General features: G+C 38.8%; 1 protein-coding gene across 1 annotated transcript; it reads right to left on the bottom strand.

Annotated features, from left to right (window-relative positions):
* Positions 1–890: 890 nt before the first annotated feature.
* On the bottom strand, positions 891–20638 carry TMBIM4 (transmembrane BAX inhibitor motif containing 4). Its single transcript, XM_025926606.2, has 7 exons — positions 20459–20638; positions 16888–16996; positions 15394–15499; positions 10758–10791; positions 7705–7822; positions 1722–1767; positions 891–1162 (listed from the first exon to the last, which is right to left on the bottom strand). Exons 1-7 carry the CDS (start codon positions 20553–20555, stop codon positions 956–958), a joined length of 717 nt encoding a protein of 238 aa, XP_025782391.1. The 5' UTR covers positions 20556–20638; the 3' UTR covers positions 891–955.
* Positions 20639–21439: the final 801 nt, after the last annotated feature.

Genomic DNA, 21439 nt, shown 5'->3' with positions numbered 1-21439 from the left:
CAATGACCATCTGCCAGCCAAGAGAGAGACCCCAGAAGAAACCAATCCATGATCTCAGACTTCTAGCTTCCAGAACTGGGAGAAAATTATTTTCTTTTTAAGCCACCCAGTCTGCGGTACTTTGTTACGGCACCCTAGCAAACTAGTACAGTGAAGGAATCTGCCAGAGTTTGCTTGGCCACTGGTACACTGCTGTAATTTTTAAATGAAACCTGTACTTAATGTCAAATTTTATGTCAAAAATCTGACTTTCAAGAAGACATCTAACTTTCAGTATACTTTATAAATGAAATGTCATTAACACTTTAATTTTAATATAATGTGGAATAATTCTGCAGAATTTATCTTTTTTGCTTTTTCCTTTCTAAGTAAGATTAAAATTTCCTAGTAAAAGGAAACTTATACTTTATAATGGTGAGGACACAAGTACTTTAAAATCAAAATCAATTCTAATGTTAATTAAGGAAAAATTTACATAAAGTCACTAGAAGATCAATTGATAGTCTTATCTACTCAAGAAATTATTTTTGAGTTGCAGATAAACAATCTCTATATGGCAAATTTAGGATTGAAAAAACTGAAAAAGAGAATTTTGGTATCTCTTTCCTGAGATTCTAAATCAAGAATTTAGAAATGAGATATCATAAAGAATAGTTAAGATTTATATTACTAGAATATAATCTAGTAATTATATATTTATCATATATATGCATATAATTATAATTACTATTATAATTACTACTATATAACAGTAATACAGAGATTGCTATTATACTATAGTATAATACTGTACTATAATATTCTATATATATTATACTATAGTATAATATTATACTATATTATAGCAATGGCTCAGAAGTACATAGCATATACATAAAGTCACAAAAGTATTTACTAGTTAATTATATCCCAAACTTTATTACTTAATGAAACAGTTTCCAAACATTGCTCTCAATCACTTTTTATTAACTGCTTCCAAAAACCGCAACAGATGCAGGAATAGATTGATGACATCCAAGTAGAGGCTGATGGCAGCTAATACATACTCTTCAGGTGACAGCCTATGCATCAGGGAGTGTGTGTCACAGATGATGAATCCGCAGAAAAGAAGGGCTCCCACAGCAGCCAAGACCAACTCCACTGTTTCGTTATAGAAAAATAACTACAGGCAAGATATTAATAAGTTTGTATTTAAGAACGATATTAAGAATACTTGAGTTACTTGCTCTGAAGTTACACATGGTATGTACATATTTAATAATGCTTTACAACTTTAAATACAAATGTTAAACATAGAAAAAGGCCAGGCAAGTCCATCATCATCTCTGTTGGATGAAAGGATGAATGGATGAATCGATGGATATCCTCCCTTCTATTAAATTACCCACCTGACTTTGAACAGTAGCATTCCAAATATAAATCATTTAAAAGTAGATTTCTCTTTCAGAATTATACGTGTCACTTGGAGGTGAGCAATTACAAGTGAGGGCCTCTTTCTATGTAATTTAACTGATATGTTCATCTTTCTTTCAATCCATAATACTAATTAACATAAGACCCTAGTTTTTTAAAAGGTAATTTTTAAGTCATTTTACATACAAGTGTTCCAAAAAATTATAACCAAGTATCCTATCACAAGAGTACCTCTTATAGCTTTTCAAGATTATTTATATTGACATGGCCAGAAGTAAATTTCAAGTTAGCATTTGAAAACAACTTACCTTCAAGATTCCAGACAAGCACAAAATCCACAAAACAGCAAACAGTCTATAAAAACAAAATATTAGTGATTTAGAATATTGTTCCCTACCAAAAAACTATGTAAATTGATGCAACATTTTCTGAAAAAAAAAAAAAAAAAAAAAAAAAAAAAAAAAATACATCCATCCTGACAGTTGCCAAAGAATAAGTGAACTATAAGAGTTCATAAACAGGGGCACCTGAGTGGCTCAGTTGGTTAAGCATCCAACTCTTGATTTCAGCTCAGATCACGATCTCACAGTTTGTGCGATCGAGCCCCTCGTCGGGTTCTGCACTAACAGCACAGATTCTGCTTGGGATTCTGTCTCTCTCTCCCCCCTAACTTGTGCCCTCGTGCATTCTCTCTCTCCCAAAATAAATAAACTTAAAAAAGAGTTCATAAACATACAATGAATACTGTAGAATACTCAGAAATTGAAAAACCAGCTATCGATTCAACATTTGTTTTTATGGTGAACAAAACTAGATTAAAGTACCATTTTTAAGGTTTTCAATTGGAACACCAAAAAAACACTGATATAAGCAGAAATATCATTAGAAGCATTTTAAGCCAGAAATCAATAAAACTTTTAGAACAATGAACAAATAAAACATAACTATTTTTAAACCAAATAACAGTGTCAAATTAGTCTGTGAATATGCATATCTATCAAAGTTCCCAATGTACTATTTTATTCTAATGTATTATAGAACTTACTTTATGCACATAAATTTACCACTGCTATAATTTCATGAGTTACCACTCATACATATTATATATGATGTATAATGAGGTATTATAAAGTATAAACATACGACACAGGACATCTAAGCAGTCAGTCCTTTGTCATCAGATATGCGATGTGAATACACATCTGCTGCTTTAGGTCACGAGGAAGTACTGGGGTCAAATGTACCCTTCTTCCTTAAGTAAAAAACACACAAAACATGAAATAACCGTTTTCAGTCCCTGAACAGCAAACAGCATGGCACAGTAGTTCCTGAGATAAGGGAAACAGAAGAGGTAAGCTCTATAAGTGACCCAGCTGGAAAAGAGTTTCCGAACCACAGTGTAGGGACAAGAACCCATATGAAGCCCTCTGGTCTCCCTGAATTGAGGAGGTGAGAATTCAGAAGTCAGAGAGGCCCACATGGCTAGAATTCGCAGAGCGAAGTTCCAGAAAGGAGAAAGCTGTACAGAGAGCTAGTTGGCTCTGGTGATATGCAGAGAGTCCCCTTTAAGTCTTTAGCTGAGCACAGATCAATGCATACTCGTGAGGAAGTGACAAAGGCTGGGGAAAGAGAAGCAGGCAGAACAATCCTCAGAGCCCAAACGGGAACAGGAATAAGTTCGCCCTAACCAAAGTGGAAAGACCTCCTAAGACGTGGGGTTTGAATAATTCTTAGAAAGATACTGTCTCAACAGTGGGACCAAATTAGCCCTAACCTAAACACTGTTCTGGACCCACCTAACAGTGCTTAAAAACAAGCATCAAAAGGTTCAGGCAGTTTCCAAGGAACTTAACAGCTTAAGAGAAGAATAAAACCAAAGATATTTAAAGGAAAGAAAAAAATCAACACCCAACAATATAAAATTTACAATGACAAGCATCTAATAAAAAATTAAAAGGCATGCAAAAGAACCAGGAAATATGACCTATAACAATGAGAAAAATCAATCAATATAAATAAATTCAGAAATGACACAATGATAGAATTAGTAAATGACATTAAAAAATATATTCCATATGTTCAAGGAGTTAGAGGAAAGCATCACCATGAGAAGACAAGGGGAAGATATATATTTTTAAGACGCAAACTCAACTGAATTTCCATAAATGAAAAATATGTCAAAAGAAAAATATTCTGGTTGGAATTAACAGCAGATTAGACACTAAAGAAGAACACATTACCAAATTAAAAGTAGCAACAGAAATGAACCAAAACGAATCACAGAGAGAAAACCGAGGAGAAAAAATAAATAAATAAACCGAGTATCCATGAACTGTGGGACAACATCAAGAAGCCTAACGTATATGCTGATCTCAACAGAGAAGGCAAAACCTAAAAATGTTTCAAGTAACAGTTCCTGAAAATGTTCCAAACATGATGGAAATTTTAAACTGACAATCCAAGCAGAAGAAACATGAGAAAACTACACCAAGGAGTATCATAATCAAATTACTAAAAATGTTAATCAAATTACTGAAAATTACTGAGAAAATATTAAAGGTAGATGGAGGATAAAAGACATTATGTACAGAGGAACAAAGATAAGAAAGACAGAAGACTTCTTGTCAAGAACTACCTGAACCAGAATACTATGGAATGATATCTTATAAAATATGGAAAACAGGAAAAAAAAAAAATCACCCAAACCTAGAATCCTACACTCCATAAAAATAACATTTAAAAACAAAGGCGAAAAAATATTTTTTCAGACATGCAAAAGTTGAGATCAGAAGGCAGAAGGAAAATATAAGATGGAAATTTGGGTCCACACAAAGAAATGAAGAACAGAAATGACAAATATGTGGGTGAACATAAAAGATTTCATGTATTTTTAAGTCTCCTTAAAGGATAATTTAATGTTTTGAACAAAGATAATATTTTACGAGGTGTGTAACATATGTGGAATTAAAAGTTACAGTAACAATAGCACGAAGGCAGGGGAGAGGACATGTAAGTTTGCTATACAGGAAATGGTATATGACTTAGAGGTAGATGAGGATGATTTAAAGATGTGTACTGTAGGGGGCTCTGACTGGCTCAGGGGGTAAAGCATGAGACTCTTGATCTTGGGGTTGTGAGTTCAAATCCCACGCTGGGTGTAGAGATTACTTAAATAAATTTTTTAAATGTGGAGTAAGAAGAAAACAAACAAATAAATAAACAGTAAAACCTAGAGCAACCCCTACTTAAAAGAGCTATAGCTAATAACTAATAAAGGAGATAAACAATCCGAAGGAAGGAAAAGAGGAAAAAAGGTACAAAGAACAGACAGGACAAACAGCAAGAAAACAAATGCTGAGATAGTGGGCTTAAATTCAATCAGATCAATAATCACATTAAATGTTAGTAGTCTACTCCAATTAATAGCAGAGATGGTCATATTGGATTTAGAAAAAAAAAAAAAAAGCAAGAGCCAACCATATGCTGCCTGTAAGAAAACTATTTTAACTATAAAGCCACAAATCAGCTAACAATTAAATGATGGAAAATGGTTTACCATGCTAACATAATTAAAAGAAAGCTGAGGTATGGGGCGCCTGGGTGGTTCAGTCGGTTAAGCATCCAATCGGCTCAGGTCATGATCTTATTTCATGAGTTCAAGCCCCGCATCAGGCTCTGTGCTGACAGCTCAGAGCCTGGAGCCTGTTTCAGATTTTGTGTCTTCCCCTCTCTCTGCCCCTCCCCTGCTTGTGCTCTCTCTCTGTCTCTCAAAAAATGAATAAATGTTAAAAAAAAAGAAAGCAAGCAAGCAAGCAAGCAAGCTGAGGTAAGTGTATTGATAAAGTACTTTAGGGCACAAATATTACCAGAGATAACTACTACAGAGTAATAAAAGGATCATCAAGAGGACATAACAATCCTAAACGTTTATGCAACTAAAAACAGAACTTCAAAGTAACATGCAGCAAAACTTACAGATATGATGAGAGAATCATACACTAATCCGTACTTGTAGTTGGAGATTTCACTACTACTTTGACATTAATTGGTAGAATGAGCACACAGAAAAGATTGGTTAAGCACACAGAACACTTAAACAACACTATATCAATGAACCTGACTTAACTGACATTCATCAAACACTGATCCAACAGCAACAAAACATACATTCTCTTTTAGTGCACAAAGAACATTTACTACTAAGTATTGTAAGATGACTCTCAATAAATACCTAAGGACTGAAATCATGCAGAATATGTTATTTAACAACAAAATAAAATCAGAAATTAAGTATATAATAGTATCATAACCCAGTGTGGTGAATTGAGGGCATGGTGAGATTCCAGCTCTCAATTCCCTTGCTGGAATAGCCACAAAATTTCTACTGAGACATCTGGAAGACCGAAGTTAGAATGACGTATCATGACAACACATAGTATAGATCCTTCAGGACTGAAATGGACTCAGAACTTGCTTTTCCACACTTAAACCTTAGGAAAACTCCAAAGCTTCTGCACCAAGGAGTATGGGGAAGGTGGCATTAAGAAAGCATCTGAGGTTTTACTCTACTCACAAGCTAATAATGAGGTAGTCTGGCACAGTTTCATGGATGCCCGTAGAAAACATGAGACCCCTAGGTCTGATACAAAGGCGTTTATTACAGCAATAGCAGTTGTTAAAGAACAAGCACAGTAGATTGGTGTTGTCAGAGCAGAGAAATAAGAGAGCTAGTAGAAGGCTGAAGAAAGAAAGTGCGACACTGGCATTTAAGATTTCTTCAGTGGAACAATCCCTAGTGACCACAAAGTCCGCGGTGTAGCCGTGGCAGGGAGATGAAAAGTTGCTGAAGAAGAGGGCCAGACACACTGAGAAGCTAAGGTGATAGATGGGCCTAACATGTGGTGCGATGCTAGAGTCTTTAAACAATGAGGAAAGCTTGGGGTGCCTGGCTGGCTCACGGTACAGCATGCAACTCTTGATCTCGGGGTTGTGAGTCCGAGCCCAACGCTGGGTGTGGCGATAACTTAAAATAACAAAAAATAAAAAGAACGAGGAAGGCCTGAACAAAGGGAATCAGTGGCAATAATGAGGATGATTAGGAAGTATAGAGCCGGACAACATACACCTTAGAGCAATGGATTTCTAGCACACTAAAGAAATAACGAAAGTAGCACTAGGGGACTGAAGCAGTTGGCAATACTAACCCCCTACCCAAACTACATAGGGTGTGTGCGAATGAGCAGCTAGAGAACAATGTTCTCAAGGAGGAATCAAGTTGCAGCTGAAATAAGAATAATATATTATGAAGAGGCTGAAACATAAAGTAAGATTATTTACCAGAACTGGATTTCTAGAGACTATACTAGAACGGATGGGAGACAGGGAGCACATGGAGACCGGCATGAGAAGAAGCAGAGAGCAAATCTTTCACCGTATGTACCACATGAGTATGTATCCACACCACAGCACTAAAAGCAGGAAATGGAAAAAATATTGCCTGTAAATCAAACTCCATTCTAATACAATGATTTAAGCATCTTGCACAATTGTCAGTGTTGGATGACTAGTTGTATCTTATCCCAACAGAGATTTCTGGTAACCTGGATTTCCAGGGGGAAAGAAGGGGATGAAAGAATGTTTTGCCACAGTAGACTTTTGTAACTTTTTAATGTTGTAACAGGAAAAAGGACAGACGATGCTCGGGTGATGATATGCCAACAGGAAGCCATTATGAGCTTAGAAAAGAATATATGCATTCTTACCAGGTGAGGGCAACACTGTACCATTATCCTATATAAAAAGTATCATTCCATATATTTATTAGTTTGAAGAAAGATACAGGTTAATCTAGATAGGTCAAAAAGGCTTTAAAGTTCATGCAGGTATCACCAACACCTGGGTTTCTCCCACAAAGAAGAGAGTGGATGGTCTTGGTAACAATGATGTTAAGACAAAGGCCTGAATAATTTAGTAAGTTCCATAGCATTCATAGAGCATACAAGCCTAGCCTCTCTAGAAAACTGGGTTTGTTTTTTGTTTTTGTTTTTTGTTTGTTTGTTTTTTGACATTCCCGTTCCTTTCAATATAGAGAGGAAGCAAATGACTCAAAGCCACTTTCTGTCTCCCTGTATGTTCTGGGAGTAGAGCCCGGCCTTAACACTCAGAGAGATGACCTCTCATCACCCTCCATTTTAGAAGGCAGTATCCAAAGCTAACAATATAGCACTTATCTTAGGACAACCTATAATGTTAAGGATATTTATCTATCATAGTCATGAATATATAACTTACCCTGCTCCAAATTTGCTGAAATCTCTCTTAGATTGCAGAGTATATGCAGTCAAACCAAGAAATACGGCAGTAGTCAGTATAAATGCTTGCAGAATAATATATATATCATAGAAAGAAACTGTAAAATTAAAAAACACTGATTAAAAATGCACTTAAACATACTCAATTTTATTTTTTTAATTTTTTTTTTCAACGTTTATTTATTTTTTTTGGGACAGAGAGAGACAGAGCATGAACGGGGGAGGGGCAGAGAGAGAGGGAGACCCAGAATCAGAAACAGGGTCCAGGCTCTGAGCCATCAGCCCAGAGCCTGACGCGGGGCTCGAACTCACGGACCGCGAGATCGTGACCTGGCTGAAGTCGGACGCTTAACCGACTGCGCCACCCAGGCGCCCCATAAACATACTCAATTTTAAACAGCGTTTTCCCCTGGCATTTAGCAGAAATGCTGTATTTTCTTCGGTACTACTTGCCAATAAAAATAGAAGACTCTTTATCCAGCCTTGGAAGGTAAAACCACACCCACACTGCAATAAACAGGCTCCAAAATATTCATTCATACAAAATAAAGGGGTCACATCATTATGAAGTTAAAGAGACAACTGGAGAGATATGACACAGCCAGGTGGTTCAGGATTTGGGGGATATGGTGGGATGACTCCCACCATCTCTGTCCCAGCTGAGTTTTATGACGATCTGTGGTGACTGTCCTTTATTGACTTAAGTATCAATAGGGATGAATGGGGTCCTGTGGCTGACGGGGAATCACCGGGCAGTAGCAGCAATTCTAGCAATCACCTGCTTCATTGCATAACCCAGTCCATCAGCCCAAATCAAAGAAACTAGGCAAGAAAAAATACTGGCACTGTCTGGGATTGTCTGCCATTCATCAACCCTGTAGACAATAGGAACCAGCCACTAACTGTGTTATATCCATACCTGCATCATCTTGGAATACAGAAATGGGGGTTTCCTGAATATATACCAAATTCCCTTCTGAAATTTTAGAATGAACATCTGAATTGACCATGGCTATTGTAATTATAACACAACTGCTTAACATTTTAACAAAATGCTAAATTGTAACCTCTTTAAAGGAGGTTAAGTACTTTCAACCAAAACCATTTCAGTAATTTTTAATTTTTCAGGGATTAATTTCTATTCTTAAATACTACATATAGAATTTCTCTATTTCTAGGGTGCCTGGGTGGCTCAGTTGGTTAAGCGTCCAACTTCGGCTCAGGTCATGATCTCACGGTCTGTGAGTTCGAGCCCTGCGTCGGGCTCTGTGCTGACAGCTCAGGGCCTGGAGCCTGCTTCAGATTCTGTGTCTCCCTCTCTCTCTGCCCCTCCCCTGCTCATGCTCTGTCTCTCTCTGTCTCAAAAATAAATAAAAACATTTTAAAAAATTAAAAAAAAAGAATTTCTCTATTTCTATCATTATAGGATCAGGAAGGTGAATGCAGAGAAGGAAAAACATGAAGTTATCTTGTCAACAATTTTAGAATGAGATTAGGTGGAAAGGATATTATAATTAATGAGGAAAATAAAGTTCTCAGATTATCCCATCTGTGTATGTCCACCCCTATTCCAATAACCCTGAACTAGGAAATCTTTCTCCTATATCCATTACACATGGTGGGAGCCAGGGAAGACAGAGATGGACTTGACAATAACATGAATACATAGTAACATTAATAATAATGTTAATAATAATAAATAATTGGGGCACCTAGGTGGCTCAGTTAACTGTCCAAGCCTTCATTTCGGCTCAGGTCATACCTCACAGTCAGGAGACTCAGCCCCGCCTCGGGCTCTGTGCTAAACAGGGAGCCTGCATAAGGTCCTATCTCCTCTCCCTCCGCCCCACCCCTGCTCACTCATGTGTGTGTGTATGCACGCTCTCTCTCTCTCTCAAAATATAAAAAATTGAAAAATAATTTAGAAAAAGGAAAGGTTCTACCAAAAATAAATATTAACTAAATGTTAATAATACTTCCCCTCTATGTTGAGAAATTTCAATCCTATTTATTTTAGTAGTTATTATTATTGACTTATATTGATTCCTTTATAAAAGAAAGAAGTGGTTACCAAACAATATGTAGATTCAATAAAACTGGCTTAGGTTAAAAGCAACAATGACAAAATAGGAAAAGACAAATATGTTAAACATAATGATTAACAATTAACTATTATTGTAATAGTTAATTCTAACTTTTTTGGTACCCTAGGTTAATCATTTTGAGACTATCTGAATTTTTATTAATATTAAGTCATGGGGACGCCTGGGTGGCTCAGTCGTTTGGACGCCCGACTTCAGCTCGGGTCATGATCTCACAGTTCATGGGTTCAAGCCCCACATTGGGCTCTGTGCTGACAGCTCAGAGCCTGGAGCCTGCTTCGGATTCTGTCTCCCTCTCTCTCTGCCCCTCCCCTGCTTGTGCTCTCTCTCAAAAATGAATAAACATTAAAAAAATTTTTTTAAAAGAACAGTGAGTCATGAAAATTTTTACTTGAGGCATTACATATGATACATCAAATAATTATGACAATTCATTTCTTTTCTTTTTTAAACAGACACTTCTTTCAAATACATATTTAACACCAAATATAAAACAGAATTACCAAGTTTCTTATAGTGCCATTCAATAAAATATGATGTAATAATGAAGCACAGTTCAGTGTAGCAATTTGAGAGGCTCAGCTCATGTGATGAAAATGTATGGCTCAAAATATATTTTATCAGTTCCTCCAAGGCCCCTTTAAATTGGGAAAACATTAGCTGTCTTGTTTTTTATAAATGGATAAACACACATGAATACTGTTCTCCATTCTGCTGTTTTCTTAACTCTTTTCCACTTCCTCTAAGCTTAGTTGAACTACATAAAGTATAAACATTTAATTTTGCTTATATTTTAGGAATTCTTCATCCTATATATTTGAAATATGACATTTCATGAAGTTAAGCTTTAGTCCCAAACACCTTTTTATACAAAAGATTTATCCACATTAAAAAGTTAATGTAACATAAGAGAAGCAGAATTACGGCTTACCAACAAAGGCCACAGTCAGAGCTTCGAATAGTGTCTAAAAAAAGAAACTAAAATTACACAGATGCACATAAAATTTACACTAAATCATGTACATATTCTAATTACTAAGAGTTCAATGTGATTCCATGTTTATGATCTCATTTTAGCTTCAGAGCAGCCTTTGAATTACACAGGACATTTGGTAAGCCCACCATAATGAAAATGAGACCTCAAGGGCACCTGGCTGGCTCAGCTGGAAGAACACATGACTCATGATGTTGGGGTCGTGAATTCGAGCCCCACATAGGGGAGATTACTTAAATAAATAAAGCTTTACAAAAAAGTAAAAAGAAAATGAGACCTCAAAATATTGAGTAGGAGTATTTAGATTCTAATAGTGATCCTTAAACCCTAACTAGAGTTTTCGTATCTGTAACAGGAACAGAATAGTATGGGAAATTCCATTTTTCATACTCTCTGTAAGTAAAAAGAAATTACAAATGATATGCCCATCCGTAAAAACTTCTAGTGGCACACACACCTAGGAAGAATAAGATATTTAGGTAGCACTTTGGTGTGGCAGTCCTGAAACTGTCTCCCAGTATTCTCTCCTTCTTCGCTAGTAACAGAATTTTTACCTGGACGCATAGCTGTTCAGGTTAAACATTACATTTCTCAGCTTCCCCTGCAGCTAGATCTGGTCATAGGACTTTATTGTAGCTAATAGAATGTGGGTGGAGAGGTATACAACTACTAAAAACAAAGGGGCTTGCTCTTCCCTTTATCTTCTCATTTAAAGAAAAAACTTTTTTAACGTTTATTCACTTTTGAGACAGACAGAGCATGAGCGGGGAAGGGGCAGAGAGAGAGGGAGACACAGAATCTGAAGCGGGCTCCAGGCTCGGAGCTGTCAGCACAGAGCCTGACGCGGGGCTCGAACTCACAAACTGTGAGAACTGAGCCACCCAAGCGCCCCTCTCATTTTTTTTTTTTTTAAATAACTGGATGGAATGTGGATATTGGCAGTGAGCTAACTTATGCCACACAATGCTTAAGGAGTACTTGAACTTCAGCAAGTGTCTGTGCCCCTGACAACTTAACTAAACAGTCATGCAGATTTTTACATGAACAAGAAGTAAGCCATCTTGCTTCCCCCATGTCACATGCAGCTGAACTCATATCCTAATACAAGATTTAGGGACATTGAGTCTTAATCCTCCAGCTTCTCTTTCTCCTTAACTACAGGCCTGTTTCATCTGCCATGCTTACTCTAGTTAGATTTTACCAACTATCTGATTAGACCGTATCACAAAGCCAAGCCAGAAGTAACAAGCAGTGGCTGTATACTCATAGTCCTGGGAGAAGCCCTCCCTGTAACTCTCCCCACCTGAAATCAAGAAATCTAACAGAACTAGAGCAAAAATGGCATTAGAAATGGGCACACACGTGGAGGCAATGAAGCCACCGCCCCATTTTGTCATAATGCTGTTGGCAGCGTCAGGGAAGTGGTAGCAAAAGATGATAGAAAGATTTTTTTTTTTCTGGGCAAATATGATTGTACCACTTTCCTGATACTTGTGACATGACTTGAGGTAAGAAATCCTACCCCCTACTCAAGTATCCAAAGGAAACGGGACAGGATGAACAGGAGAAAAGATAAGACTAGGAAAACATACCACCACCCCAAATAATGCCCTCTTTTAAGTATGTGAACACACACACACACATACACACACACACACACACCCTTCTAAAACAAGATAAGATCCACCTCCTTGCTTACTTTGGTAGAGCAGGACAAAGTAACCTCGTATCAGAGGTCTCTGAATAATCTGAAATGTATTTTACATGCTTCCTTAGTTGTTCACCCATTTTTAGCTATGGGTATAGGAATAAGTGATCACCTTGCCCACAAGCATTTGGCTAATGCTTTTCTAGTAGGTTCTCTCTCTGCTGGACAAAAGTCAGTCCATACCAGAGAGAAATCAACCACAGTCTTTTTGAAAGGAGGCTGGCTTTATATAGAGTTGAAGAGGAACTCCATATGACAGGTTCTTTTTATGACCCTCTCTCTCTCCTAGGACAAAGATGACTGGGGCAGGAGTTGGTATCTAACCCTAGGACTACCAACCCGTGTATTGGTTAACAACCTACAATGTGACCTGTGCCAATAATAAGCAGTGCCAATCAGATTCTTTCTCACTTGGGAATCTAAACTTAGAGAAAGAAGTTATGGCAGCAGGAGCTAAAGCTAAAGGTTAATGAACCATATGAGGGCCCACAATGCACCATAAAAAACTAAAGATAGCAGGGGCGCCTGGGTGGCTCAGTTGGTTAAGCGTCTGACTCTTGATCTCAGCTCAGGTCATGATCTCAGTGTGTGAGTTAGAGCCCCTCATCAGGCTCCGTGCTTACGGTGCAGCTGACAGTGCAGAGCCTGCTTGAGATGCTCTCTTTCTTCTCTCTCTCTCTCTGCCCTTACCCCACTTGCTCTCTCTCTTAAAAATAAATAAATAAACTTAAAAAAAAATAACTAAAGACAGCAAAGAGGAAAACTATGTGTAAGGACAACTGTAAGGCAGAAAAGAGATGTTACAGAAGGGGGAAGAGACTCCCAATTCTTGCTTCGAATTCCCTACAATAGCATCATTCCTGGAAGCTTCCTCTAGTGTTCCTTGTCTAATTCTTAAGGCCACTTCTTGGGGGGTTCCCAAGCTCTTATAAACTTCACATTACTTGAGATAACTTGGGTTAGGGTTCTGATACCTGGCAAACAAAAGAACCTAAGATTTAAATGAATAACCTGTCCTATAATTGAAGTTTCTAAAGTCATGAGCTTTTGTTTCATCATATTAACATAAACTTGTTACCAGAATTCACAAACTTTCTTTAGTTTAAAGCATTTTAATCTGGTAAATAGCATTTTCACTCTTATTTGACGATAAAATTAGCATTAGTTTGAAATGTTTTGAAGTAAATTTTTAGGTTAGAACCCAAAGTCATATTGGATACGAGAACAAGAAAAATAATTTAAAAGATATATAACTTGAGCCTTACAACTCATTCTGGTCATATTATAGGATTGGGTTTTAATAGGTAGTAGTTTGGGTTTTAATTTTCACAAACATCTAAACAAACATGACCTAAAGTTAAGTTCCCCAATTATGATTTTATTTATTTATTTATTTATTTATTTATTTATTTAGCAAGAGAGAGCACAAGCAGGGGAGGGGCAAAGAGAATGTGAGAGAAAGAGAATCCCAAGCGAGCTCCATGAGCCCAATGCTGGGCTTGAACTCATGAATCTATGAGATCATGACCTGAGCTGAAACGCAGTCAGACACTTAACTGACTAAGCCACCCAGGCTCCCCTCCCCAATGATGATTTTAAAACAAATTAGTAGGGGCGCCTGGGTGGCGCAGTCGGTTAAGCGTCCGACTTCAGCCAGGTCACGATCTCACGGTCCGGGAGTTCGAGCCCCGCGTCGGGCTCTGGGCTGATGGCTCAGAGCCTGGAGCCTGTTTCTGATTCTGTGTCTCCCTCTCTCTCTGCCCCTCCCCCATTCATGCTCTGTCTCTCTCTGTCCCAAAAATAAATAAACGTTGAAAAAAAAAAAAAAAAAAATTTTAAAACAAATTAGTAGAGCACATCAAGTGAGCAAAATGGTCCTTTAAAAGAACAGAGTAGTAAGATAAAAATAACACTGAGGGGGTGTCTGAGTGGCTCAGTCAGTTGAGTGTCTGATTTTGGCTCAGGTCATGATCTCACAATTCATGCATTTGAGCCCCACGCGTGGGGCTCTGTGCTGACAGCTTGGAGCCTGGAGCCTGCTTTGGATTCTGTGTCTCCTCCTCTGCCCTTCCCCAACTCATGCTTGCTCTTTTTCCTTCTCTCTCTCTCAAAAATAAACATTGGAAAGAAATTAAAAAATAAGTAACACTGAGGAGTTAATCATAAAGATTTGAATTTAAGGTCTATGAAATTAAGGCTATAATTTTTTTCTCAAGGAAATCACAGAATATTAGGGATACAAAGTATCACAGGGATAATCTACTCTAACATTTTCATTTTACATATGAGCTAACTAGGTACAGAAAGGCTAAACACCCTGCCAAATGTCACATAACCAGATGGTGGCAAAGCCAAGTCATGAGAGTCCAATTCATTATTCTTTTCCATTATGTCATAATATCGATAGAAAAAAAAAAAAAAAACCTTTGAAACTGACAAAGGTTGGGGCGCCTGGGTGGCGCAGTCGGTTAAGCGTCCGACTTCAGTCAGGTCACGATCTTGCGGTCCGTGAGTTCGAGCCCCGCGTCAGGATCTGGGCTGATGGCCCAGAGCCTGGAGCCTGTTTCCGATTCTGTGTCTCCCTCTCTCTCTGCCCCTCCCCCGTTCATGCTCTGTCTCTCTCTGTCCCAAAAATAAATAAAAAACGTTGAAAAAAAAAATTACAAAAAAAAAAGAAACTGACAAAGGTTAATTTTAAAAGACTAGAAAGTTACAAGTAATATCCTAAGATATTTGAATTTATTAAAAACTCATTACTTTTGTTTTGCTACTATTCATTACATATGTACTTGCACTCAATAAAATAAAGAAAGTTAAAACACAAGAATAAAACGTTAAAGTAACAGATACTGCCAAAATACTCACAAATCCAAAAAGCAGGTACAGGTTAAGGGGATGCTTATGTCTGTTTACAGTCAATGCTAAAATCAAACCCAAAGATCCAAGGGCAAACACCAAAATTAAGGCAGGACTAAAAGACATAAAATTAAAAGCATTTTTAAGCTTAAGAACAGTATAAATAGTATTAACCAATAGAATAAAATCTGTCTGTTGTATTTGTGTGTATTTGTGGTGTGGAAGGAACCACACCAAACTGTCAAAAGAAACTATTTTTCCATTCAGGGAATTTGAGGAGTGTGAGCTGGGAAAGAGCAGCAGGACAAAGAAAAGAGCCCATAATAAATGGGGAGTACTTTTCCTTTTTACTTCAGGAACTTTTAGCATATTTGAATATTTTTGCAATTAGCATACTGCTTTTTAAAACTGACATAAAGAATAGCTATTAAATAATAAACAAATTTTATATACATCTACTATGTAGCTATCATTTAAATTAAAGGACTTTACCTCAAATAGCAAACTAATTTTTTTGTAGGGGAAGTGATGATAGAAATTGTCTACTTCCGAGAAAATATTCATTCTTTCTTTTTCCTTTCTTAACGTTTGATTTATTTTAGAGAGAGACACAGTGTATGAGCAGGGGAGAGGCAAAGAGAGAGACACAGAATCCGAAGCAGGATGCGAGCTGTCAGCGCAGTTTGGTGCGGGGCTCGAACTCATGAACGGTGAGATCGTGACCTGAGCTGAAGTTGGACGCTTAACCAACTGAGCCACCCAGGTGCCCATATTTTTCCTTTAATACAAAAAAATCTACATAACTTTTAGCTATGGAAATAATTACTTTGGAGGTCAAATCTTAAATTAGGGATGAACCACATGAAGCTCCTTTGGAAATTTCTCAGTGAAATTATCCTAGTCATGAGCCAACACCAAGATAAGTTAAACACACGGTTATTAGTGCTTATTCAAGCACTGTCTTAGGCTTTGAGGACTGGGCATAAGTATAATAAAAGCAAAAAAATTAAAATTCAAAACTGCATACAGTAGAGATGCCTGGGTAGCTGGGTCGGTTAAGCGACCAACTCTTGATTTTGGTTTAGGTCAAGATCTCATGGTTCATTGGTTCGAGCCCTGCATCAGGCTGTGCTGATGATAGTGTGGAGCCTACTTGGGATTCTCTCTCCCTATCTCTTGCTGACCCTCCCCTGCTCATGCTCTCTCTCTTTCTCTCAAAATAAATAAACTTAAAAAAACCTGCATATAGTAAAAATTCTTAATTTCATCAGAAGATGAAAATTTAACACTACAAAACTGTCAGCTAAAAAGTTCAGAGGTAAGTACCATGTTGCAGAACCTTTTCTTTATCAGAACTAGTCTTACTCATAAGAGTTAATAATGAACCTTTTTTACATTCTAACCTCAGAAGTTAATAGAGGAAAAAGCGAACTTTGCTTATAATATGCCCTTTCGATCATAAGCAGCAGCAGAAAATGACTCAAAATCATCTTATCACCTTACCTCTCATGTACAAATGTCCGTATAGACTCAAAGTATAAAAAAAAAGAAGATGTCACTGTAGTTAAGAGAACTTGCAGAGAAAGGATGCTGTAGACTTTTCTTAGAAAGCCTGAAAAAGAAAATAATTACACATGACAGTATTCTTAAGCATTTATCACAGAACAGCAGGAACAAATATGTTCTTAGAAACATTAAATTTTTTATATAATCTGTAAATCTTAATGCAAATAATGTAGTGTGTAATTTAAACTAAAAACAAAAACACTTCCAAAGAAATCACAAACTGTAAATGATAACTATCCTTCAAGAAGCATGAGTCTAAAAAAAATTAATAGGCCAGAATAAAAATGTTTTCAACCATGGGTGGTCTGGCTGGTTCAGTAGGTAGAGTATGTGACTCTTGATCTCAGAGTTTTTTTTTTAAGTTCGATCCCCATGTTGGGCATAGAGCTTACGAAAGAAAGAAAGAAGAAAGAAAGAAAGAAAGAAAGAAAGAAAGAAAGAAAGAAAGAAAGAAAGAAAGAAAGAAAGAAAGAAAGAAAGAAAGAAAGAAAGAAAGAAAGAAAGAAAGAAAGAAGAAAAGAAAAGAAAATGTTTTCATCAAAAGGAAAAGAAAGTATAAAACACTGTTTGTACACAGCAGCATAAACAAAGCAAAAGATTACAAACAGAACATTTCCAAACAACAAATCTATCTTGAAACTGAAAAGCTAGAATAGAAAGCATATGGTTAGATACAAATTTTAAAAAGAAATCTTAATTTCCAAGCCATGCACCTCTTCCCTTCCTCACTATGCTTTACCCACGCTAGCCACCTTTCTGTTCCCCAAGCATGCCAACTCCTTCCTATGTCTGGGCCTTTGCCCTTGCTACTTCCCCTGCCTGGAATGCCTTTATCCTTCTTTAGATGGAATGGTGGTTTAAAACAGCCACAATTTTTTGACACTCCGTTCAAGAGATTCACTTCTAACAACAAAAATAAGGCAGAAGTGACAATGTATGGTATGCCTAATGCTAAGTCATAAAAGGTAATTTTTTATACCTTAGTTAAAAAAAAAAAGTAATACAGCCACCCACTTGCTCTTTCTTAGAGCACTCACTCTAGGACACTGTTGCTCATCCTTCCTTTTTTCATTATTGTGAACCTAAGGAGCCTTCTGGACATTACTTTCCTAACAGTCTGCCGATAAAATTTTAATGCCGCATACATCTGTTTATGTACCACGGGTCTTTGGAAGGCTAAAATTATCGTACAATTTGAGATTTTTTTGCCCTCCACCTCAAGAACAAATTTCCGCCCCCTTGGAGGCAATATTGTCCCACTGAGAGTGAATGCTACAGGAGCCAGACCTTCCAATGTATCTCTTCATCTGGCTGTTTACCTACATCTTTTGGTAAACTGGGAAAAGTGTCTCCTTGAGTTCTGTGAGCTGCTCTGGCAAATTAATCAAACCCAAGGAGGGAGTCATGGGAACCTTCAACTTACAGCCAAGTCTAACAAGTTAAGGGTAACCTGGGGACCTATTACTTACAATTGCCATCTGAAGTGGAGTGGGAGTATTCTTATGGGACTGAGCCCTTAACCTGAGGGATCTGTTACTATCTACTAGGAGACGGTGTCAGAATTGAGTTCAATTGTAGGACCCACAGCTGGCGTCATGGAGAATTGCTTGGTGTAGAAAAAAAAAAATTTTTTTTTTTTAATTTTTTTTTTCAACGTTTATTTATTTTTGGGACAGAGAGAGACAGAGCATGAACGGGGGAGGGGCAGAGAGAGAGGGAGACACAGAATCGGAAACAGGCTCCAGGCTCTGAGCCATCAGCCCAGAGCCTGACGCGGGGCTCGAACTCACGGACCGCGAGATCGTGACCTGGCTGAAGTTGGACGCTTAACCGACTGCGCCACCCAGGCGCCCCGAAAAAAAATTTTTTTAAACCACACTTTGGTGACCAGAAGTGTCAGAACTGAAGTGTTCTGTGTGAGCGGTGAAGAGAAACACAGGAGGACGAACTGGGTTTTTTCCCTACTCAAGGGGGAAAAGCAAGTTTGTCACTAAAACACGTATGATCCAGCGATTCCACTTTGGGGTATGTACATAAAAGAACTCAAAGCAGGATCTCAAGGGAGTACTGTGCCACATGTTTATAACAGCATCATTCATAGCAGGTGGAAGCTACCCAAGCGTCTACCAACAGATAAAGGAATTAACAAAATGTAGTTTATTTGCACAAGGGAAAATTATTCATCCTAAAAAAGTGACGTCTGACACACGCTACAAAATGGATACACCGTGAACACCTGCTAACTGAAATAAGCCAGTCACAAAAAGACACATACTTCATGATTCACTTATATGAGGTATCTAGAGTAGCCAAATTCATAAAACAGAAAGTAGAATGGTAGCTGCCAGGCTCTGGGGGAGGGGAAGATAGGGAGTTGCTTGATGGTATAGTTTCGGTGTTGCAAGATTAAAAGGTCATGGAGATTGGCTGCACAACAAAGTGAATATACTTCACACTACTGAACTGAAAAATGGTGGAGATGGTACATTTTTAATGGGCTGTGTTTCACCACCATTAAAATCTTAATTTAAAAAAACTACGCTCATTGGCCAAAACCATTCCAAAATTCCATTCCAAGAATAAAGATGTTAGGGATCGAGATTCTTAATGCATCAGATCTTCATAATTCCTTTTGCGGAACAAATTCCAGCCACAGGGATAGCCTGAAAATCTGGGGCAACTTCTGTAATCAATTGGCTGAACTAGAGCGGGCAATGAATTCCACTTACATGAAGGTAAGCATTTTATTTTTTTTAAGCATTTTAAATCCAACATAATTTCTGCCCATTAAATACTGTATAATTCCTTAAAACGAAGATTGCATTTTGATTGACCTCTAAAGCTTCCATTTCCAGCAACTGCGTCAGCGAATCCTCACACTTAGGTTGCGTTCCAGGTGTTGCAGAGACTAGTGAACAAGAGATATGGTCCCTGCCCTCACAGATCCTACCATCCAGTAAAGGAGGCAGACAAGTAAATAGAAACCTGAAACGCGATCACATCCCCTACACCAAAGACGTGCCGGCAAGTAACTGCATTCAGGCGGACGTCACCATGATCGCATAATAAACTTATTTTCACCTTAAAAAGTAACCTTTAGTTTCTTTTAATATAAAGACGCCAAATTAAGGCTGCTGAGGTTTTCATCTACCCTTTCTACGCGGAGGAGGGAAAGGATTAAAGTGGGACGCGCTGCTGTTCCGGTTCTCGGTCGCACAGCCAGAGTACCACTACACCTCCCTAGAGCTGTGCTCTTCCTGGGCGCCCTGGCGGAGCGGAAGCGACACTTCCTCCCAACTCCCGGGGGAGGGCGCTCTTCCTAGGAGCCCGGGGCCTGGGGGAGGCGAGATGGAAGCAGGGCTTCCGCTCTGAACTCCTGGAGACCCGCGCTGGCCTGCCAGCCCTGCCCGGGAGGCGTTGTCCCCGGAGGCCGAAAGCCGCCCCCAGAGGCCGACGACAGCGCAGCAGCCCCACGCAGGGCGGCCCGAAGGGGCGGGGGGAGACGTACCCATTCGGATGTGCACACTGGCAGAGGCCACGCAGCTGCCATAGTTGAAGTCATCCTCGATCGAGGAGCAGGGGTACCGGGGGTCGGGGTCGGCCATGTCGGTAGCAGAACCCCAGCCCCCTCCCAGCGAGGCCCAGTACTCGGGCTCAACGGCCTTCGACCCACTTCCGGGATGAAGCAATCCAGCCCCAACTAGCCGAGTCGCCGCGCCCATCGATGCGCAGCACACGCTCATCGATGCGCTCACCTCAGCGCTTCAGTTCGGCTGGGGGAAAAGGAGATTGCTTCAAGTTGGGGAGGGAGAGAAAACGAATGACGTTGTTCGCATCATCCGAAGTGAAACTTTTCTCAGAGTTTTCTCAACAAGGTGTTTTAGATCCTCTCGCCAGGAGAGTTGCTGAAAGCTATAGAACCGAGGCCCCATCCATCCATCCTTTCAACAAATCTCTCATTCACATATTCCGTCCATAGTCCACACGGGAGACACACTTTTAATTATATATTTTTTAATGTTAATAATAATCCCTAAGTTTCTTGAGCACTTTCTCTAAAGGCTTTCCGAATGAGATGATGCTTAATCCTGGAAGACAAGAGCCAACCAGAGAAGAGTGGGCTGATGCAGGTAGGTAGGTTCTCAAGAGACCAGCATCTGCAAGGGGTGGGGAGATGGGGAACAAAGCTCAGTTAAGGTTAGATACAAATGACAAAGAATGAGACTAGATAGGGGCACCTGGGTGGCTCAGTTGGTTAAGCGTCCTACTTCGGTTCAGGTCATGATCCCAGGGTTCACCAACTTCAGCTCAGGTCATGATCTCAGGGTTCACCAACTTCGGCTCAGGTCATGATCTCAGGGTTCATGAGTTCAAGCCCCGTGTCCATTCAGTGCTGACAGCTCAGAGCCTGGAGCCTCCTTCGGATTCTGTGTCTCCTTCTCTCTGCCCCTCCTCCTCCTCCTCCTCCTCCTCCTCCTCCTCCTCCTTC

This window comes from Puma concolor, chromosome B4 (genome assembly GCF_028749965.1).
Source record: "Puma concolor isolate L17-30 chromosome B4, mPumCon1.1.hap2, whole genome shotgun sequence".
Classification (NCBI taxonomy): domain Eukaryota; kingdom Metazoa; phylum Chordata; class Mammalia; order Carnivora; family Felidae; genus Puma; species Puma concolor.
Note: the sequence above shows the minus strand (reverse complement) of the source record. Positions and strands in the feature narration are given on the sequence as shown.